The sequence below is a fragment of the Hippoglossus stenolepis genome, chromosome 16, assembly GCF_022539355.2.
Source record: "Hippoglossus stenolepis isolate QCI-W04-F060 chromosome 16, HSTE1.2, whole genome shotgun sequence".
Lineage (NCBI taxonomy): Eukaryota > Metazoa > Chordata > Actinopteri > Pleuronectiformes > Pleuronectidae > Hippoglossus > Hippoglossus stenolepis.
Window position 1 is genome coordinate 21,101,330 of NC_061498.1, and position 23,887 is coordinate 21,125,216.

The 23,887-nt window shown below is 42.1% G+C and overlaps 2 protein-coding genes across 4 annotated transcripts in view; one reads left to right on the forward strand and one right to left on the reverse strand.

Annotated features, from left to right (window-relative positions):
- LOC118123692 (sodium- and chloride-dependent GABA transporter 2) overlaps positions 1-23,887 on the reverse strand; it is a 127,736-nt gene that overhangs the window by 78,266 nt on the left and 25,583 nt on the right. The window lies entirely within an intron of this gene.
- LOC118123691 (sodium- and chloride-dependent GABA transporter 2) overlaps positions 1-23,887 on the forward strand; it is a 35,531-nt gene that overhangs the window by 10,162 nt on the left and 1,482 nt on the right. The window contains exons 4-12 of the mRNA XM_035181215.2: positions 1,130-1,241; positions 1,381-1,513; positions 4,913-5,047; positions 5,252-5,355; positions 6,593-6,717; positions 6,857-6,969; positions 11,627-11,764; positions 13,036-13,138; positions 22,937-23,037. Coding sequence (XP_035037106.1) covers positions 1,130-1,241; positions 1,381-1,513; positions 4,913-5,047; positions 5,252-5,355; positions 6,593-6,717; positions 6,857-6,969; positions 11,627-11,764; positions 13,036-13,138; positions 22,937-23,037 — 1,064 coding nt within the window. The remainder of the gene's footprint in view (positions 1-1,129; positions 1,242-1,380; positions 1,514-4,912; positions 5,048-5,251; positions 5,356-6,592; positions 6,718-6,856; positions 6,970-11,626; positions 11,765-13,035; positions 13,139-22,936; positions 23,038-23,887) is intronic.

The window sequence follows — 23,887 nt, forward strand, 5'->3', positions numbered from 1 at the left end:
GTTGCCTTTTGTTCCCCCGTCGACGGAGCCCCCGCCAGCCACAACCCTCTCACAACGCTCATCCCCTTGCGTCGGAGCCTGACGCACACGTAAACTGTTCCTCATTTTCAAACCCACCTTCTGTAATTACATTTCCATCAACTTCATCTTCCTCCCCTTCTCTTTCCTCTTTCACCCCCCTGTCTCCCAATCAAGTTCTTACCCTGGTAACCTCCGCCCGCCCAACCACCTGCCCCCTTGACCCCATCTCCTCTCAAATTCTCCAGTCTATTGCTCCCAACCTTCTTCCTCTTCTCACCCATCTTATTAACACTTCCCTGTCAACTGGCTGTTTTCCTAACTCTCTTAAGGAGGCAAAAGTAAACCCTCTCCTAAAGAAACCCACCCAAGTGCTACTAATAGATGCACTGCATGAATGTGTGTGTGAACGGCTGAATGGCAAACTGTACTGTAAAGCACTTTGAGTGGTCATCAAGACTAGAAAAGCACTATATAAATAGTTTGAATAAACTTCAATATCAGTAATAGGATCAATTTGTCCTGCAGGTAATAGGATCTGTTTGTCCTTATCCTGAACATCCTGGTTCAATGTTGGCTAAGGCTGAGAATGTCCACTACACCCAAATACAAAATAATTCCTTTACCTTCATTGCTCTCTTTTATGCAATCAGAGTCTCTCTCACATGATCCCAATACCCCAGCGGCTGTTGCCCCTTCTCATAGAGAAAGTGCTGCACATAGATGCACTATATGAATGCTTGTGTGATTGAGTGAATGTAAAACTGTAAAGCGCTTTGAGTGGTCATCAGGACCAGAAAAGTGCTTTATAAATACAGACCATTTACCCCTGTGACAACATCACATGAAATACAACTTTCTCTTCAAACAGAGTTATTTGACCCCCCTGCCCCTCCACCCTTTCTGGCTACACTTTAGCGCTGGGCAGTAGTGATCTGCTTGACATCGACCCGAATGTTTGACTTGTTGTTAAATTAAAGGTGGAAAATGGGTGGAGTGGGGTTCAGCTTCATGTTTGCCCAGATGTACAAAGGAATGATGAGTCCTATGTATGCACAACTTCATACATTTTAATTTTAATGAACATAATTATTTGTTTTCCTTTCAACAGACAGATGTGTGGACCTCACATCTGCAAACTGGACTGCAGTACACAGTGGCAACCTTTCAGTAAATTGGACGTCTGAAAATCTCACCAAGTCTTCGGCCTCTGAGTTCTGGGAGTGAGTCTAATGTCACACTAAGCTCATTATATATTATGTAGGGTGGCAGTAATGGATTACATGTGTAAAGTATACTCTGTACTTCTGGAAGACAGTGATTCAACACATGTGTAACCACCAGTCTGTCTGGTGTCCCCAGGAGAGGAGTGTTGTCCATGTCTGGAGGAATAGACGAGGTTGGCACAGTGAAATGGGAGTTGTTGCTGTGTCTCCTGGCCTGCTGGGTGGCCTGTTACTTCTGCATTTGGAAAGGTGTCCGCTCCACAGGAAAGGTCTGTTATGTGCGACTTTTGGTGGAAATGTTGTTAGGTGTATGAAATGGAGACCTTTTTTGTATCCAGTTATCAGGGAAACGTCATGCTTCTTGAGTATTGAGATGTTGATTTATTATTATATTTATGTTACATTTACATACATACCTTTTTCTAGGCTAAGGGTTAGGGCCCATTTCACTACTTAGGGTTTATCTCATTCTCTGTATCCAAACGGATATTTATCCATATTATAGGCAATAACTAAGCCAAATATTCATACACATTCATACAGAGTACATATTTTCTGGTCCTCCCCTTGTGGCTCCGTCTGGAGGGGACATTCACAGCAAAGGGCACTTCATATCTAGGGGTTGGGCCAAGGGAGAGGAATTGGGACAGGGCCTAAAGCTGGGCATACACTGTCCGATTTAAGCCTGGTTTTTCCCCCGATTTCTGAGACGTATGACTCTAAAAAGAGTCGTACAATCTTCAGCTTTGTTATACATCGTTTGCTGTGCAGTGTACAGGGGGGAGCGAGCAGTGATTTATTGCTCAGGACCGACCGACGGACGCTCTGATAAATTTCTGACATGTCCGAAATTTTGGTCGGCCGACTTCATCGTCTCTCACAGTTGAAACATCCACGAGTCTATTCCTTAATCTCTGTGCCTTTTTTCCTGCCCGCACCGCCGCAAAGTGACAGACACAGTGACAACAAACTGGATTGAAGAAGCCGCTTGAATAAGAGATGAAATGTTTCACTTAATCACACTATGAAGCCTCTTGGATTTGAGTTTGACACGTACTGTACACACTGACTCTGATTGAGGCCACACTATGGTGGAAATGTTTGCAATTACAAGTCAATAAAAACATAGGTCCCTATCCTTATGCGCCACGGCGCACCACGCAAAGCACAGTGAAGTGTCCAGTGCGCAGGGACCATGACTGTGCACATTTGGCAAACTGGTGACAGGATGTACCTGGCACATCTGTTACCATGACGAAATTGAGAGATTGAGATGTACTCAGTGTGTTAGCAGCGAGGATTAACCAAACATTGTATTAAACTTCCCTTATCCTTCCCTTTTAAGGAGTGTGTGCACCACGCAACAGTGTAGAGTCATTTTGGTAAGGGCTGACTGCTCAAGTCTCAGAGAGAGAGGGGGTCTGTAAAAAATTAAATCTGTAAACAATCTATCCCCCATTCCAAATAGATATTTATTATCATAGGATAAACCTACATATAAATGTTGTGCACAGGAAGAAGCGGATTTGATAATTGGCTAATTATTAATAATAATCAAATATTATATTATTAATTAAAATGAATAAAGACTGGGCACCACCCTGGTGTCAGGGACCAATAGTCAAACTGTAAAAATCAATCTCAATTTGAAAAGTTCAATTTACAATATCAATATGCAATATCAATATTTTTGAACAGTGACGGTTTGAATCCGAGCACTGACTGTCACAATCCAGCTGTATTCACACAAGTATGCACGAATAATCAAACACTTGCTCTTTAATTACAAACAGAATTTCTTAAAAAACAGTAACATCAATAATACTAAATTCAACAAATGTCTACTGTACTAAAGACACTACCAACACAAGCTACTACACTAATGATAACACACTGTGTGTGTGTGTGTGTGGTGTGTGTGTGTGTGTGTGTGTGTGTGTGTGTGTGTGTGTGTGGGTGTGTGTGTGTGTGGTGTGTGTGTGTGTGTGTGTGTGTGTGTGTGTGTGTGTGAGAGAGAGGATGGGGGCTAAAGATGGCACACAAGGTCACGCTGGTTTATGTCGTATCGCCAAATTCAATATGGCAGCTTATTTAAACAAAGAAAAAATCAAGAACAAAAGACAATGTGACATAACACGTGGCTCTAGTCACAGAAATCGCGATGGATGAACAAAGCGGCTTGGTCACAGTGTCTGGTGTCAGTGTGTGTGTATACATGCGTCTGAATGTGTGTGTGCAAGCGGGTTAGGAGAGAGAGAGAAGAAAGAAACATCAAACACACAAATATAAAGAGGAGATCTATATCAATGCCATGGACAATAGGCGGTTATTTTACCACACGGTAACCAGGCGGGCGATCTGAGATTCGTCCAGCTGGGTACTGGTCTTCCAACACGTAAAATACCCGCTATTGCTCTAACAGTGCTGTGTCTTACAGTGCCCCATCGCTGCGTAAAAGTGCGGACTCTATACACCGCGCAATAACACAGTTAATACACAGCAACAACGAGGATCCAGCAGTCCGACACAAATTGCATTCAAAACAAACCTTACTATTAACTAGTCTCTGCCCAGACATAAGCCTTTCACATGGTGGTGCTCCGCAGTTCGTCCGTGCGTTATCAGCGCGGTCCGTAGCTGAAATCAGGCAGGGGCCATTATCTCGTCCCTGGAATGGCGGCGATGACCTGCTGTGCAAGACGTGTGGCCTAGGTCTAAATAAAATAAAAGGTTAACTAAAAACGAAGGAAAGGTAAAAACAAAACTGAAAGTAAAACAAACGTTTGCGGGTTTGCTCCCTTTTAGTGACCAGGTCATACGGAACAACTTGGAAATGTCCTTGTAGCAACAGCAGCGCACAGGACAAACCGCGGAGCTGCAGAGCAGGGACTCTTTTATCACGTGTGGCCTTACAGGCAGCTCCTGGGGAGTCACGGAGAGTCTGTTGGCTCTCAGACAATGAGAGGCCAGAATTGGAATTCAAACAGAGGTTTGCACCTCTGGGGGTCAACAAAGGAATTCTGGAGCAATTTAACCAACTGCTGAAAACTCTGGCTCAGGCTTCTGGGGTTTCATGTAGGCCCCTCTATTGTTCTCTTTAGCTGGCTTCAGATCCTATCATAGGGGAGGATGAAAGTATAACACCACAGTATGTCTACTTTTGTCAACGCTTAACACACCCATAACACTGTTTCCAGATGCACCAGACGCATCCTGTCACCCACGCACACAGTCACGCTCTGGACATTTTACTGCACTTTGCACAATGCGCCATGGCGCACGAGAATAGAGCCCTATGTTTTTATTGACAAGTTATTGCAAACGTTTACACCAAAGTGTAGCCTCAATCAGAGTCAGTGTACGGTGCACAACCTATTCTCTAGTTCCCATTCCCGTTATTTCGTGGACATGTAATGTTTTTTTCCCAAAATGTCACCAGAAGGGCTCTGTAGCTTTGCACAAGGGCATTTTACACGTACAGTGTGAGCAGTCAGGTTGTGGCAGACGATTGGACCATACAGTATTTACTCGTACAGAATGAGTTGGAATTTGACAGAAGCATTTCTAATATTGTACAGTGTATGACCAGCTTAACACTATCAGGAGCATAGGCGCAATTCTTCTGTAACCTGACACAGAAGTATTTTATCTATCCACTGAAATTTCAGGTGGTGTATGTCACGGCGGTGTTCCCCTATGTAATGTTGGCCATCTTGCTGGTCAGGGGCTTGACACTGCCAGGGGCCTGGCAGGGTGTGGTCTATTACCTTTATCCAGAACCTTCTCGTCTGGCAGACCTTCAGGTGAGACACCTTAGATAAATCATGAAGTTTTATGTTTGACTGGTGGCATTTGTGAAAACATAACGTGATGCTATGTGCCTGAAATGTTTTTAAAAGTGAATTAATTTAGTCTGTTGTAGAGGAAAAATGAATGTATATGTAAGAGCAGTTTCTCTGACACAACGATGACCTTATTACACATGGTTTTTCACTTTTGTTAATCAGGTGTGGATGGAAGCCTGCGCTCAGGTCCTCTTCTCCTATGGTGTTGCATCAGGGACCTTAATCACTCTGGGCAGCTACAACAAAGTAGAGAACAACTGTTACAGGTAAACCATGTGATCAGTATGTCATGCATGGAAAAGCTGAAGGACCCAAACACAGGAGCCAGGAAGGTAAATCTGAAGTAGTCCTTTAATAACAGCAAATAGAAAATATTATTAAACAAAAGGTACCAAAAGCAAAGGGTGGTCCAAAAAACGAATTAAAAAGAACCAAAAATACTAAGTAACACTAGGAAGTAAGATAAGGCTAGAAAACGTGACTGAAAAGTCCAAGGAAAGAGGACAAAGACAGGAAGTTAAAGGGATAGTTCACTTGAAAATTCACTTATTATCTACTCACCACTATGCCGATGGAGGGCTTGGTGAAGTGTTTGAATCCACAAAACACTTTAGGAGTCTCAGGGGTGCAGAGTCCAATACAACTGAAATAAAGGGTGACCAAATCTTCAGATGTAATAAAACCACAGAAAAAACATACCTTGCATCCATACTGCTTGTATGTCATCCAAGTGTCCGCAAGCCCTGACATTCATATTGGACTAGAAACGAGACATGCTAACAGCCGGTAGCTTAGCCACTTCTGGTCGACTTTTAGGCTTAAAACACCGTGTAAATTACCTTGTTGTCAGGGCTTGTGGACACTTGGATGACACACGAGCAGTGTGGGTGCAAGGTATGTTTTTTCTGTGGTTTTATTACGTCTGAAGATTTGGTCTCCAGTTGTATTGAATTCTGATCTGACACTCTTTACCCTGAGACTGTTTTGTGGACTCTGACACTTCACCCACCTCTCCATCGGCACAGTGGTGAGTAGATAATGAGGGAATTTTCATTTCTAGGAGAACTATCCCTTTAAGCTACAGACCCACAAGGGACATAATTTCTAAATAAAACAGGAAGCTAAAACATTGCACTGATGTCATCGATGTTTTCTTTTTAGGGAGTAAATCACGTGTGTAATTTCTTTCAGCAGTTAGGCCCCAGTTTGACTCCAATCTGTTTCTACTGCTGATGTCAAATACATGCAAAAGATGCTAGAAGAAATAAGAACTTGTGGATTATATCTTAACAATACTGGAGAGAAAAATCGATCAATGCAGAATAACATAAATCAGCTCTTTATGTTTTTTAATTATCTTTATGTATGTCACTTTACCACAATGTGAGATTCAACAGCAGGACAGATTGGGTTATTTTTAAGGACAGAGTGAATTTATTTTCTTGCTCCCTTTTCCACTGTGTGTGTGTGTGTGTGTGTGTGTGTGTGTGTGTGTGTGTGCAGGGACAGTTTGTGGTTGTGTGTGATCAACAGTTGCACCAGCTTCATTGCTGGGTTTGCTGTCTTCTCAGCTCTGGGTTTCATGGCTCAGGCTCAGGGAATTCCCATCAACATGGTTGTCAATTCAGGTATGATTTAAACCTTGACGCTACTGTCTGTGCTAAACATGAATTTAACTATCCTCCCATATTCATTACAAATGGGGATAGATAAAAAAATGAGGCAGTGGAGAGGATGACAACTAATATTTTATTTATTTTCTCTAAGGACCTGGGCTGGCGTTCATTGCATTTCCTCAGGCTTTGGCCATGATGCCACTGCCTCAGTTGTGGGCTGTCTGCTTCTTCATCATGCTCATAATGTTGGGGCTCGACACAGTAGTAAGATGAAGATTTCTTACTTTAATGGGATAGCAGAATTTGGGACCCCACTGTATTTGATTGGGTTTTTAATCATGCTCGGATTGTAGCTCTATTGTCATGTTGGTAACTGGGACCCTGTCAAGTTTTATGGAAGCAGGTGGACCCAAAAATGCAGAGGCAAAAGTATAACCAAAAGTGTCCTTTAATTAAGGTAGAGTTCTTACAAAATAAGGCATAGTCCAAAAATCCATAAACCAAAAAACACTGGGGCAGAGTCCCTGCACGGGTCCAGTTTTGCAATCCCGCACCCACCCGCACCTGCAAAACTCAGTACCAGAACCGACCCGTTACCCGCAGTTACCTCTAACTCAAATCTGGACCCGCCCAGACTCATTAAAATTAGACCCGCGACTCACCTGTTTTTAAACACAGAGGCTAAACAGTCACTCACTTCAAAACGCTTTATTTTTACTTGTGACATTTAAAACTTTGTTGCTATTCACTATTCTCATACTGACGTGTCATTGCTCTTGAGAATGAGGTTGCTGTGCAGAAATACAATACAGTCAATATTGTGCCATTAGAACAAACTTGCCTCTTTGGCAGAATAAAACACCAATTATTGTACTCACTGTGCTCGTGCTGACATTTAATTATCCTTGAGCTTGAGGTTGCTGTGCAAAAACAGAATATCATCAACAGTCCCTGGTTTAAGCTGGGTTCCATGTTCTTGTATCACAAACCCAGCCATGGAAAAGTCTCTTTCGCTGGCTGCACTTGAAGCCGGGATGGCGAGCACATTCCGTGCGATCACTGCCAGGTTAGGAAACATTGTCGAGTGCTCCTTCCACTAACACAAAACATTGAAAGGATCCTCCTTGGGTGTTTTGAAATCCATGTAGGATGCCACCTCATCCGTCGGCAGCAAACTTTCATCGCTAGAGCAAGTCCTTATCTGTTGATAGGGGACGGGGTCTCTTCACCGGTGGTGGTATGCTCGGCCCCATGGTACATTGCAGGGGGCTTCCACTTTTCACTTTGATTTCTTGAGAATAGTAAAAGAAATGTAATATCAATGCTAATTTAAGAGGAAAGTCAGATTTCAAAAGAGTATGAACGAGAGGAGGGCGAAAACATTAAGGGTTATGTTTTAGAGCAGAAAGCGCAAACTCACATTCTGCACACTGCAGGAAAGAAATAATAGCCCAATTTATGGCATTTTTAATATGCATTCCAAATGAAGCATTTGGCAGTTAAATACGTTGCGAGACTGACAAATATTATTATTAGGCTATATTATGCAGTCATATTGTAATAATACCTTCAACAAGACATCTTGCTTCACTGTAAACGCTCATCACATCACCCTGGTCTGGAAGCAGCCTCAGGATTTTCAGTTTGGGATGTAAAAACATTGCAAGCTTATGGAGGAGATGCAGCTTGATCTTCTCAGTCAGAATTTTCAGGGGGTTTTCTTTCAGCGTTGACAGTGTCAAGCTGTCAGTGGATGATGGTTGCAGGTGATGCCTGAGGCGCTGCAACCACACAGCGGTCATGTGAATGATCGGGGTTTTGGATGGCTCTAAGACCTTGGTAGCTTCCTTAAATCGTAAAAGAAATGTAACAATGTCACCCAAAGTCTCTGTGCTTAAGCTGGTCAGGCGATTTTCTTCTCCTCGCTCCTCCAGAAGAGCACGAATGTCCTCATATTGGCTGCTGATAGAGTCCAGCATTGAATGTAGCGAGTTCCAGCATGTTTCCACGGAAGCGTTCAGTGGTTTTTTCAGACGATTCTGTAGGTTGGTCTGCTTAAAGTAAGTGACAAGCAACTTTGCAGAGTCAATAAGGGCAGATACCTCTTCGCCAAAGACATCATCTTCTGCGGGCTTTCCAAGCGTGGTATGAAGCACTGTGTTCAAAATGTGTGCGGTGCAACTAAGTCTAGTAACAGAGCGGAGGGCCGTCACTATGTTTACACCTCTGTCAGTCACATACACCAGTTTCGAGAAAAACTCACCAAGATTGTATTTACGCAGTGCTTGGATTATAGCTGGTCTGAGGTTATCTGCGGTTTTGCGTAATGCACTGTCCCATTCTGAAGTGCAAAGCACTCGCTCAGTCAGCTCCCACTTGTTGTTAATGTAATGCAGAGTGACAAAAAGATAACCTATTTTACGGAAATCATCTGTCCACATATCCAAAGTGACAGCCCCGTTGCAATCAGTCAGCTGCACCCTCAGCTCCGGGATGATGTTTTGTCGAACGTCTTCTCCATTAGAAGGTGAATCTATGGCATCCTGTTCATCCTTCTACTGTGTTGCCACTGGCTGGCTTTGGTGCAATGGTTCAGATGGTACCACATAGTGCTTCCTTCCACTTGGATGGCCTTGGGCGTTGCTCGGACCACCTTACATGGACCTTTCCGTCTTGGTTGGTGCTACTTCCTTAATGAAGATCTCGTCCCCTGGCAGAACCGGGCTCTCCGGGCTGTGGGACTCTGCTCCTCTCCTGAAGATAAATAGCTTTTGTATGGCAGTTAGTTTTCAGCTTCATCTGCATTTGTTCAAGCGGGGGTCCTTTGTATGGGCCCCTTAAATTCGGCGCAAGCATAGGTCGACCTGTAGGCATTTCATGCAGGTTTAAATGTTAGTTTACATGCAATAGCTCATTAGTGCAAGTGGTAGATCATCTACCCAGTTTAGCTTTGTGCCAGCACAGATATTGTTTAACTTAGCTTTGATGGTTCTGTTAACCCTTTCTACCATCCCTTGTGATTGAGGATGATAAACACACCCCAATACCCCCTGGTCTGGAGACTTGGAGGGAGGAAGGGTAGAGACGACCTGATACATAGATTTTTTATTTAATCAATATATTTGTTGACAAGGTAGCTGTGCACGAATAGGAGTATAACATTCATCTATTTAAAAAAAAAATTATAACAAAATTAGCACCCCAGAAAAAGGGCACTTTCTCTCGAGGAAAAAAGAGGGCAGGGGCTCAAGCCTACTTTGATGTGTGCACGTGTATAGAGGGGAATATAGAGTACCAAAACATACGGCACACTCGTGTGGTACGGTAATACTCCATCTGGAGCGCCTTACCTTATGGTAAGCCTTTATATCTGTAAACATGTGACAGTTGAACAGCATTGGCTTTACACGCTACAGCATTGTTAAACAGCTTTTTTGCACCATGTTCAGTGGATTACCCCCATCAGTCAGTTAGATATTTTAACTGCTTTAATGAGTTGGTCAATGACCACTGTTGATGTTTAGGGACTTTTAGGGTTTGGCAGTATCATCGAAGAAAACTACACGTGTGATAATAAACAGAGAATGCTGTTTATTAATTAGATGCTCAACGCAGAGCACAATGGATTAACAGTCCATCACCTTGACCACGCAACCACTTCCTCCTGTTTTGAGGTAACTTTATTTTCTGAAAGTCAAACTGTTCCTGTTAGGAGAGTTCTAACAACGGTGACAAGTGGGTGTGGAAACAGCAAAAAGAGTAAAAACTATTGCGACAAAGATGGGATTCGAACCCACACATGCAGACCACAGTGGGTTATCATTTTTTTATCGGGGAACAATTTAGAGGATTACAGAACTCTGACTAATGTTTTCTAGTATTGGACATGTGTACATAGGCAACTGGACTTGCTTGTGTTTCTTGAAGATGTTACACTGGTCGTCCAAGAGGCTTCTTTAGTTCTAACAGACTTGTGTCAGGGTTGGTGAGGCAGATGGACCCAGGATGCAGAGTTTAAACTAAAGAGTCTTTTTAATGAAAAGTCTTTAACAGAAAAATAACAACTTGTGGGAGGTTTCAGGTATTTAATCTCTCGAGGATCTTCACCTATCCTCAGAGTTGTTGTGTTAAACATGCAGGTCGTTTAACCCCCCCACCAACTGGTGGGGTGTTGGAGCTCCTTGAGTCAAGGTGTGTATAGCACCTTGCTATGGTGTGAGTCATTAGGGTTACACGCAATGTCAAGATAGGCAAAGGGCCACAGAGGTGAAATACCTGTAGCCTCCCACTACTAAGTTAGAACTTAAAGAGGATCTAAAAAGAGAATTGACAGGTTTTCAAGAAACTAAAGCAAGCCTATGCACACCTGTGTGCAGAGGTTTGATACCCAGAAGTTTCATCTTGAGGTAGAAGACAATGGATGTCACTCACAAGGAGGAACTAATGGTTTTATTGATGTGTATGAACATGCTTGCCATGGGATAAGCTGTTAGGCTATTGTTAGATCATCTATAATGCGACAAAAAAGTATTGATAAATAAGTGGGTTGCAATGTTATTTCAAGTAGACTATTGTTTTGATCTAGTATCAGAAGTATCTTCATTTATAATTATTATCATTAATTTAGTTGAAAAAATAAATAAAAAGAGTCATGGTACTGTTGGCAGTGCATAACAGCAGAATGTAGTTTGGAAACATGCATGTTGACTAAGTAAAATTCTTCTTGGAATATTTGCTGTGGATCGATGAAATTAAATCAGAGCTTTATGGTTAGTCACCTCATGTATTCACAGAGGCTTGAGGTTTTCAAAGAAAAGAGCACCATCCTCAATGAGAAACATGGAGGAGACTCTACTTTATGCATGTTTGACATAACAATCTGTTATTCAGGTATTCTCCCTTCTGTCTATTTCTATGTCAGTTTGCAGGTTTGGAAACAATAACATCATCAGTGATTGACATGTTCCCTGGAACGATGCGCAGACCCTGGCGAAGAGAAATATTCCTCCTTCTCTTCTGCTCTGTCTGCTTCATCATACAGATCCCTCTCACCACTCAGGTACTATTCAATGATGTAACCTTACCCAAACCACACAACATTCAAGAAATTCTCATAAGCTGTGTCCCAATTCAGTGGCTGCTTCCTTCAGAGGCTGCATTTAAAGACAGATTGTGGTGCGATTAGACTACACATTTCGAAGGATTCTTGAAAAAAGTATGTAATAGCAGCAAAATGTACTTAAAATAGAAAAAGTTTAAGTACTCATGTCGTAAAATTGTTCATCTCAATGTTTGATTGTTAATATGGGTCTTTAATTAATATTACTGCTGTTTTCATGTGAATGTTACAATTATGTCTTTAGATACTTAAAGTTGAGCTATTTTAACTACTTTATATACTTTATGAATTCAACATTTTCTAAAAGCAATGTATTTGTAGATAGGTAGTTTTCAATGGACAGGAAAGTTATGGAAATTGTAATCTTAAGTAGCTAATTTTAGCTTCACAGTAGGTACAGTAAGTACATTTGAATCTCAAATGAAGTGGAGTTGAAGTTGCATAAAGTACAAATACAATAAATTTGCAGTTAGATGCAGTACATGACTTAAAGTATTTAGTAACATTCCATCACTGGTTATTTGAAATATACAGTTGTCAAAGTGAAATGACATTGAGTAACCACCATTAATTAGCTAATGTTAGCATCATTGATGGCTAAATGCATTCAGATTAACCAGGTTATTTCACCTGGCCATGGTCCCCTCTTACCATGAGATACATCACATGCTCATACTGGCGGTTAATCATCGCCATCTCTGCTGATACCAGAGAAACAAAAAAATAAATGCTTCATGTTTTTCCAGATTTTTAATCAAATAAAGAACTTTCTCATCTTTCATCTTTACCTCTGTTGCTAGGCGACAACAGTAAGCCAAATGGTTTGAATTTATGTACAGCTTTTCTAGTCTTGATGACCTCTCAACGCACTTTACAGTACAGTTTTTTACCATTCGCCCAAACATTCATAGAGTGCATTTATGGGCAGCACTATTTCTATCAGTATGGCAAAGGGATTGAACCGCCGATAATTCCGTTTAAACAACAACCCGCTCCAGCCCCTAATCCACAGCCACCCAAATAAATCAAGCAAGGTACAGGCACAACAAGCTGGTGATGCAATTGGAAATTGTTTGTAGACAAGACCATGACATATAGGTTTGGCCTTCATGGTCTACACTCATCCTTCGAAGGATGCTGCCGCTGAATTGGGACACAGCTATAGTGGAGTATTTTAAGTGACACTTTATATGTATGTCCCCGTTCTCCAGGGAGGAGTCTATCTGTTCCAGCTGGTTGATTACTATGGTGCTAATGGAGCATGCATGTTATTTGTGTCTTTCGTCGAGTGTGTGGCTGTTGGGTGGGCCTTTGGTAAGTGGTATAAGTTCTGTTGTCCTGTATGTTCTTTAGTTTTCAAGTTAAATTCAAAACACACCATAGCACCAAACAGATTCTCAATGCACTTTACGTAGTAAGGTCGAGACCCCACAAAGTTATAGGGAAACCCAACAGTTCCCACAACGAGCAAGCATTGGTGAGTGTGGAGAGAAAAAACTCATTAACTGGAAGAAACCTGTAGCAGAACCAGACTCAATGTGGGCGGCCATTTGCCTCAACCGTTTAGAGTGAGTGGAGAAAATTGAGGAGGAGAGCTGGGTGGAAAAGAGTCTTGTTGACCACTTAAAGGGCAATACAGTACATTTTTGCCATTCACCTATTCACACACATTCAAACAGTACATCTATTGTGCAGCATGGACACTTTCGTATGCAAAATGGAGGGAAATAAACCACCAACCTTCACTCTCGCTTAAGAGAGAAAGAGGGGGTGGCTGGAACAATTTTGTAATATTTAAGCTCTGACAGTCTGGTTGTAATAATGATTACAATAATAAAAATCATATTTATGGATGTAATAATAACAGTAATAAAAATAATAATAATAAAAGATATTAAATAATAATTGAGTAGTGTGAGATCCATAACCTGCAGAATGAGGGAGACAATGAGAGAGAAAGAGAGAGATAGAGGGGAAAAGCTATGGGAGTGAAATTCTTTACACCCTATATAGTGCACTATAAATACGAGCAGTGCATCACAGCACAAACTGCAGCAAAGTTTATATCTATATTTATTTCTACATATAAATGTGGTCATTCAATGTGCTTTTACCCTTAAATTATAAATACTAAGTGTAAAATAAATATTTAAAATTAATTGCAGGAATTTCCACTGACTGAAGTTGTTATTGTTGTACATCATAATCCTGCGACAATGAAACACTTACTGGTGCAGAGAGAATGCGTGAAGTAGTGTCCAAAACCGTTTTTCCTTTCACCGATTAGTTCACTATATAATTCTCTACATAGAGGTTCCTATATATACAGTGCCTTGCATAAGTATTCACCCCCCTGGGACTTTTCTACATTTTGTCATGGTATAACCACAGATTAAAATTTATTTCATTGGGATTTTATGTAATTGACCAACACAAAATAGTCCATCATTTGGAAGTGGGGGGAAATATTACATGGATTTCAAAATGATTTACAAATAAAACTCTGAAAAGTGTTGAGTGCATATGTATTCACCCCCTTTATTGTGAAACCCCTAACAAAGATCTGGTGCGATCAATTGCCTTCACAAGTCACATTTGCAAGTCACAGAATTAGTAAATAGGGTCCACCTGTCTGCAATTTAATCCCAGTATAAATACATCTGTTCTGTGAAGGCCTCAGAGTTTGTTAGAGATCATTACTGAACAAACAGCATCATGAAGACCAAGGAGCTCACCAAACAGGTCAGGAATAAAGTTGTGGAGAAGTATGAAGCAGGGTTAGGTTATAAAGAAATATCCCAAGCCTTGAACATCTCACGGAGCACCATAAAATCCATCATCAGAAAATGGAAAGAATATGGCACAACCGCAAACCTACCAAGACAAGGCCGTCCACCCAAACTGACAAGCCGGACAAGGAGAAAATTAATCAGAGGAGCAACCAAGAGGCACATGGTAACTCTGGAGGAGCTGCAAAGATCCACAGCTGAGGTGGGAGAATCTGTCCACAGGACAACTATTAGTCGTGTACTCCACAAATCTGGCCTTTATGGAAGAGTGGCAAAAAGAAAACCGTTGTTGAAAGTGAACCATAAGAAATCCCGTTTGGAGTTTGCCACAAGCCATGTGGGAGACACAGCAAACATGTGGAAGAAGGTGCTCTGGTCAGATGAGACCAAAATTTAACTTTTTGGCCTCAATGCAAAACGCTATGTGTGGCGGAAACCCAACACTGCCCATCACCCTGAGCACACCATCCCAACAGTGAAACATGGTGGTGGTAGCATCATGCTGTGGGGATGCTTCTCTTCAACAGGTACAGGGAAACTGGTCAGAATTGAGGGAAAGATGGATGGAGCCAAATACAGGGAAATCCTTGAAGATAATCTGATGCAGTCTGCAAAAGACTTGAGACTGGGGCGGAGGTTCATCTTCCAGCAGGACAATGACCCTAAACATACAGCCAGAGCTACAATGGAACGGTTTAGATCAAAGCATGTTAATGTCTTAAAATGGCCCAGTCAAAGCCCAGACCTAAATCCAATTGAGAATCTATGGCAAGACTTGAAAATTGCTGTTCACAGACGGTCTCCATCCAATCTGACTGAGCTTCAGCTTTTTGCCAAGAAGAATGGACAAACATTTCCATCTCTAGATGTGCAAAGCTGGTAGAGACATACCCCAAAAGACTTGCAGCTGTAATTGCAGCGAAGGGGGGTTCTACCAAGTATTGACTCGGGGGGGTGAATACTTATGCATCCAACAGATGTCAACTTTTTTGTTCTCATTATTGTTTGTGTTACAATAAAAGGTATTTTGCACCTTCAAAGTACTATGCATGTTGTGTTGATCAAATGGGAAAAAGTCTATTTAAGTCTATTTGAATTCCAGTTAGTAACAGTACATAATGGGAAAAAGTCCAAGGGGGTGAATACTTATGCAAGGCACTGTATACAGAGAGATGACACAGATAGAGTCTGTGTCACAGACAAGAGAAACACGGAGACAGAGCCAAAGAGCTAGTATTGCATTCACTTGAAAAAAAAGTTATGTTTTTCTGAGATAATTATCTCGGAAATTCCGAGATAAGTTTTCATTTAAAAAAATAAAAAATAAAAACTTAAGCTTTGTTTTTTTGTTTTTTTCAAGTGAATGCAATACGCTTCCGTTCTAAACTGAGCTCTGGAAGGCCACACAGTGCAGAGCTGCTTCTAGGGCTTGATTTGCCTGGTCCAACTGACCGTTGGTTTGAGGATGGTGTCCTGAGAACACTCCTATCAGAGACTATATCCAGGGGAATGCCGTGACTATATCCAGGGGAATGCCGTGGAACACTTGATTGATGAGGAGATCAGCAGTCTCTAATGCAGATAGGAGCTTGGGCCGAGCTACAAAATGAGAGGCTTTAGAGAAACCATCCACTATGGTGAGTAATTGGAAGGGAGTCTGGTTACAAAGTCCAAAGCAATGTGGGACAAGGGTCGACCAGGTACTGGGAATCCTTGGAGCGAGCACATACAGGACAGCGGTGACAAAGGCGTAGGTGTAGTGTCGACACAGGAGAGCGATGGTCCGACTCACACCAGGATGACAGGAAAACCGGGACCTGTAGGCCCACTGCAGTGCTGGGAAACAAACAGGGTCAGGGACAAACAAAAGTTAGCAGGACCATAGACAGGATCAGGGTATGTAATTAGAGCTTTTCTCACCACCGACTCAATTTCCCACAAGAGTGCAGCCACCACCAATGAGGAGGGAAGAGAAGATCCATGAAGACCTCTTCAGGGGAGAATTGACGGGAGAGGTCATCTGGCTTGACATTTCTGAAGCTGGGCCGGTAGGTGAGGGTGCTGAGAGAGGACGACCCCCACCCCTGTGTTAAAAGCATCCAGCTCCACTATGGATTGCCTCTCTGGATCAGGATGGATGAGCACAGGAGCCGTGGTGAAGCGCCACTTCAGCTCTGTTCTCACCTGACCCTGCTCAATAATGTAACCCAGGAAGGAGACTCTCCACATGGAATTGGCATTTTTCAGCAAAGTTTGTTCTCCAAAAGTCTCTGCAGCACCTGCCTGACGTGCACCACATGTTCCTCCGAGGTACGAAAGAAATAGACAAACACTGACTGGTTGAGGAAATCCTGCGGCATGTCATTCACCAGTGCCTGGAAAACCGCTGGGGCATTGATTAGGCCAAATGGCCTGACCAGGTAATCAGTGTACAAGTGGGGTGTTAAAAGTGGTTTTCCACTCGTGTCCCTCATTAATTTGAACCAGGTAGTAGAGGTTGTGGCGGTCCAGCTTGGAGAAGATGGTGGCTCTGTGCAATGGCTCGAATGCCGAGGAGATGAGATGCAGTGGATATTTACTTTTAACAGTATTGAGACCTCGGTAATCGATGCAAGGGCGCAGATTCTTATCATTTTTAGAAACAAAGAAAAATCCGGCACAGACAGGAGAGGAGGAGGGGCGAATAATACCTGCAGCCAGTGATTCACTACTGTGCTTCTCCATTTCTTCTCTCTCAGGTCTGGACAGGTTATAGGGCCAGCTTGAGGGAAGATAAGCACCAGGGAGGAGGTTGATTGCACAATCATATGGGCGATGTGGAGGCAGAGAGAGACCTTTCTGTTTGCTGAATACCTCTTGTAGATCGTGATATTCTGACAGAACAGACAAGAGTTTTGGAGGTTAAGTGGGAGGGGCAGCTGTGCACTCAGGGGGAGATAAGGCAGACCTTTAAACAGAGTAAGGGACAGTGGGGACACCGGTTTTCCTTTGGACCAATCAGACCAAGAACGATGTGATTGAGAGTTGAGGCGGTAGGGTGGAGCTGAATGGACTCACCGTGATTTCCGGAGAGAATGAGTTGTACAGGCTGACAGCGATGGCTAGGAGCTCACCTTTGAGAGCATCCTCCATAGGTGTAGGTTCAAAAACTAAGGAACATAGGCCTAAAAAAGCTCTGCACTTCCCTAATTTCCCAACATAATGTTCCAGAGATGGAACAAGTGGCTCACGTGTCTGAACTGAGGAGGGCGAGAGACGGGAGCAGAAATGGGAGGGGCAGCTGGAGAGCTGAAGCTGGAGTGGGAGCAGAGGTACATGTGGAGGATTTGATCGTGGTGTCCCATGAGGAAGCCTTGTGAAGCTAGAACGTGGTGGAGACTATGCCTTGCCACAGAGTTTGAACCCCTTATCAGACATGTTCTGTGGAGGAACATGGAGAATTGGGTCCAGATTTTCTCCAGAGTTTGCCTTTCACACATGCACAACGTAGCGAGAGGTTCTCAGGAATTGGGAAGAGCAGGATGTGCAGGACATGATGTATAAATCCTCCTGTGGAAACTACAGTGTTTACTATACGTCGAAGATGGTGGGAGACAACATCACTTACTATGTTGCAATGCTTATTTTTGCATTTACAGCAATATTACAAGCAAAAGAGTCAAAAGCGAGATACAGGCAAGCAGAAAGGAGTACAAAACCGCTATACATCATGCATGGATATTACACCAGAAGCAGAAAGCTGCAGTGTTGTGGATCCATGTCCAGCAGCACAGTGACAAAGCCATGGACTGATCAGACATATGTTCTGGTCAAATGTTTTACAGAACTTTGACAATGAGAAGGGTATTTGCCATTTTCTAATGCCCCGATCTACTTTCAAGTGTCTGGTGTGGCTATGTGTGCTGATGCCATTGATGGAAGCCATATTCCTGTTATTGCTCCAAGGGATGATCTCGTTCCTATTACAATAGAGAAGGATGGCATTCCATTATATTTTGCATTAACTGACTGCTCTAAACTACAACTAACACTTTTATCAAACCCCTTACACCTGAGGAATATGTGTAACTTGCACTTCGTGAGAATGCTAATAAGTACTTCCATCAACGTGGCTTTGTGTGCACTTGTTACATGTGTATATACTGTATATACCTATACATATTCCCACTCAATTCAGATCTGGTATTCCAGGTGTGTTATTAATCCTGCAATTATCTCCAACACCCAGTCTTTATGCAGCACGTTTGGTCAACAGGCCTGACAATGGTCATAAACAGGCACACTGCTGCTGAAAGAATGGATACCTATGTATAACATGTGTAAACAAAAGCCCTATGGATGTCAGTATTTAAACATAACAAATACATATCCAAATGCTAATACCTGAGGCCAACCAGACGTGAGGTTACAACAGTGGCTGGGGGTTTGAAAAAAGAGCAGACCTATACTACCAGGATATTAAGTATTGTTTGGTTCAGTGTCTGGTCTGAAAGACCATAAACTCAAACTTACCTGTACTTAAAACCGAGATGTCCATGGCGCCATTTTCTGTTTGGTTCTTGCTATCGCTACCCTTATCACCAAAGGCCTGCAAATCACATTCTCTTTCCAAGTGGACATCTTTGTCGCCGACTTCTTCCTCTCGGACCTTTTATTCCTTGCTGATACACTTTATCCTTTCATAATGTCCTGACCGCACCCACTCGCTAGCTGTAAATCCTGATTAGTATCTACTGTTTTGCATTCACATCCAATTCTCCTGAATTTCTACGCACTTCATACTAGGGGGCCAGGCGGACAATGTTCGCAGATAATTCAGAGGCCCTCACTCAGACATTTTCGTTCATACATGCACTTCGTCCAGAGTTCAGTGCATGTCTGAAAGTAGCAATAGCTACTGCATCACAATGGGAAGAAACTAAAATTACACATCAATAATTCATGTTTTAAACATTGCAATGATCATGTATATTGGGAAATAATAACTGCCCTAACTCATGCACATACCGTATGTTAAACAGAACCTGCGTTATACCCATATGGGTTGGTTTTCAGGTCCTGGGGTTTGGGTGAGCCCTTGAAAACCTTTAACCTTAAAACTTCTTATCCCTGTTCACAGTACAGAAGAGAGACATATACATTTTCCACCTACTGTAACTGTTGCCAAGAAAGCAAATATTTTCCCAGAATGCAACTATTCTTTGAACCACAGTTTATGTATCTGTTATTAGACTCACAAATGGAAAGTACCACTCTGCTGCCTGCAACAAAAGAACAGTGACTTTCTGCAGCAAGTGTTGAACCATGCTTAGCCTTTCCAAGAAAGCATAGGTGGTAAGAATCTTGGTGCCCTTCTTAGACTTAACTTGCACAGGAACAATAGGAAGTTTACAGTCATGATCACCAGCCCCATGAAGACCACCTTAGACCAGGGTGCTGACCCCTAACCCTCTAATATCCTCTCTGCTTGGTCAGAGAGTCTTTTCTCTTTTCTTTTGAAGGAATGTAAAGTATATTTGGAAGTTGGAGACCACATTTTGCACAGGAAATCCATTTTCTGCATTCGTTACTGATGTGTCCAATACACAAGCAGCCGAAACAGACAACCTTTTCCCTCAAGAAGCCTATCTTCTCTTTGTGAGGTCTCTTCTCCAACTCCGGACATGCATCCAATATGTGTCCTCCTCCACGACAAAGACACATCCTTCTTTCAGTTAGAACATGTTCCTTTCTTTTAGTTCCAAGTTGAGTTTTGTTTTCCACAGGGGCTACAGTTGTGGCAAAGTTATTTACTTTAATTCCAGAACGAGACTGCGGAAATTTGTTCAAAACTTTGTTTATTGTCACTGTTGAAGCATTCTGTTGCCAAACATTGGGTCGGTTAGAATTTTCACTTGTCTCTCCAGGAAATTTGTGATGTCACTGAACGTGGCTCTGTTACGCCGCCTCTCCTGCAGCTCACAAGCTACACTTCTCCATTTGTCCCTGAGTTTATAAGGCAATATTCTTATAACTGTCAACATATTGGCAGGAAGATTTAGCTCATGCAAATATTTGATTCCTTCCATGGCGTTACATCAGCTTCTGAGGAAAAGGCTGTTGTCCTGAAGAGCTTTTACATCTTCTGTTTAGATAGGAGGCCATGAAAGAGCTTTGTCCATATTTTCAACAGGTGCGTCAGACCTGATGAAAATGTACTTATTCTGGAGTAATTAGAAATGGTTGTGGCAAAATGGCATAACATCGCCCCCCTAAAATGCAGCAATTCCATCTGGTTTAACCGATCTTCACGAAATTCGGTACACACGTGTATCAAGTCGACGCCACCAGTTAGATTTACGCAACAGGAAGTTGTCCATTTTGGATCAAATTCAGAGAGTGTCATGATGACTCATTGGAGATTAAAACTAACTCAAATTGTGAGTTTTTGTCACACGATGTGACAGTGGCGTGGCGTGAAATTTTGATGATTCGCCATCCAAACACAAGGTTGTTGTATCTTGGACATACATGGTCCAATTGACTCCAAACTGGACATATATTATGAGTCCCCGCCTGATGACATCTGCCCAGAAATCTTAAAATTAAATTAAAATCACAGTGCCCCCTGGTGGCAACAAGAAATGTCTTGTTTTTTGCATGTCTTACACTTTGACGTACTCCTCGTTCATTGACTGCAACCATGTCAAACTTTGTCTTAAAGGGCCTCAAGACACTGATGATGAAGTCATATGGAAACTTTGAGTTTTCGTCGGACGCCATGTTAGTGGCGTGGCGTCAAATTTCAACGATTTTCCGTGACACATGAAATTGCTGTAGCTTCAGTGTACATTGTTCAATCTTCCTCAAACTACATGTGTGTAACAACAGCCCCTGTGAAGACATTGATATGGTTTTAAGGAATTTTTGTACATGTCGCACCATGATTGATCGACATGTACAAAAATCGGTAGGGATGTGTGTCATTTCATTACGAAAGAAAAACTCTCTCAGATAGATATGCTAGGATGGTAATTGAGGTTAATGTGTTGTAAGACAGAAAAGCATTTCTTCATTTATTGCAGCAGGATTGGAATTACCAAGCCTGCTATGTTGCAGCTCCTCAAGATTCAATCAACCACTGTTTGACATCCTCATTAAATGCATCACTGTATTTTGCTATGCTGGAAAACCATTCATTTTGTCTTTTATTTCCTGTTGAATTTTTTCCAAAACTTTGTGCATTAAAGGGCCCATATTGTGTAAAATACATTTTCTGGGCTTTAACTATCCGTAATTACTTGAAGGGGGTCAGTAGGGACCCTCAAAGTATGAAAACAGTCACTCCGCGGACTTTTTCTAAGAAATATGTTATTGAAAACGTCTCGTTTACGGTCAGAGATTGTCAAATGCGCCAGAATGAGACCGGTGATAGGCCTGGTCGTGTGTCACTCAAAGTGCAGTCAGTCAATCAGAGGAGGGGCTCAAGAGGCAGGGGGAAACAGCCTGTTCTGTCTGCAGCTCCAGAGAGAGGCAGAAGAGAGGACATGGAAATACATATTGCAGACGTTTTTTCGACTTTAAACCACTGATATATCATCTTAGGTGTACCAATACCTGAAATTAAATCCCAGAAAGATGTAAAATATGGGGCCTTTAAAACACATCCACAGACAGAAAAGAAATTCATCCAGCAAACGTCATTCCCCACATAGCAGCAGAGCAGCAGCAAATTCAGAGACAGAGCGATGATTCACAATTTCACCTTGGAGATAAATTAAGCAATCATATTTATGTCGATGCGCATAGTCAATCAATCCTCAATCAATCCGGCACTTATCCCCAATGAACAGCAGTCAATATGCAACTGGCATTCCTTCCATAAATGCCAACCGTAAGCTTACCTTATTGTGGTTCGTTCAGAGGCTGAGGTTGGGCCTAATAGTTTGAATGACACACTCATCAAAAAATTCACTGAAAACCGGAAAAATGCCTTTCAACTTTTAAAGAAAAAAGATGATCAACTTATTGGGACATGCCCAAACTCATAGATTAAAGCAATCACAGTTATCAAGCTGAAAATAGTGTAACGGTCAACAAAAAATACGACGTCCCCACTCACAACAGGTGCTCATATAAACTATAATCCCTGCCCATATCCCATGCTACCTACTTCCTGCCAAATTAGTATGATCACAAATAAACAGTAAATAACAAATAATCCAAATAAAACCCCCAATACAAAACCATTACACCTTGTATGATAACCAAAATAATAATATTCTTCTTAGACTTATTCATGGCTCCTAAACTGTTATATTACTAACTATGTTTTATCCTTCAGGTGCTGAACGGATCTGTGATGCAGTTGAGGAGATGACAGGACAGAGGCCATGGTTTATTTTCATACTGTGTTGGCGTTACTTTACCCCACTGATCTGCATGGTAAGTTACACACTGAATATAGCAAAGAAGACAACTACAGTGATTGCTGTCAAGCAAGAGCGTCAAACCTGTTTCCAAATTTTTCAACATTTCAGAAACGCCATGTTATGTTTTGAGACCTCTCATCTGTATTGACAGCATCATTCCCCTCACCCCCTTTACCTCAACATCAACACTGCAACATTAATATCCCTAATATATCTCCTTAAACAACAAAGCACTGCTCATCCATGACATCATCAATGACAGGAAAATTGATTTTCTCTGCCAAACAGAGCAGTGGCAAAACCAACTGGACTTTCTCACACTTAACCAAGCCACACACCCAGGTTACGTTTTTATTCAAAATGGGCAGGTTGGTGGTTGAATGTGTCACCTTCTTTCTGGCTGGGTCCGCACAGCTCCAGGTTGTCCTTATCTACCGCCTCCCACAAAGCCTCCACCACCTTCATATCTGAAGGTGGTGACAGAACATAATTGATTAATGTTTTCCGCCGTTTTCCCAAGGCTGAATAATTATAACCACCACTGTTCCAGGACAGATGCTCATTACAGGTTAGGTCGTCCTGTATGTGTCAGAGTCTCTGTCGGGGTCTGCTTCCTCCTCACTCCCCCTCTGACCTGCGCTCACTTTACACTTTAACAATAAACACTGAACTGACCACTGTAACTATAATACTAAAGCACAAGTTTTTGTACCATTTCGCTGCGGTCTCTGGGCTGAAATATTTAAATTTAACTTCACCTGACACGAGTTCACTGTAGTTACAGTTTTAAAGTAAAAGTACTTGTTTGACTGTTTGACTGACTATTATATTATTTTATTAAGCTATATGACACCATTAAATCA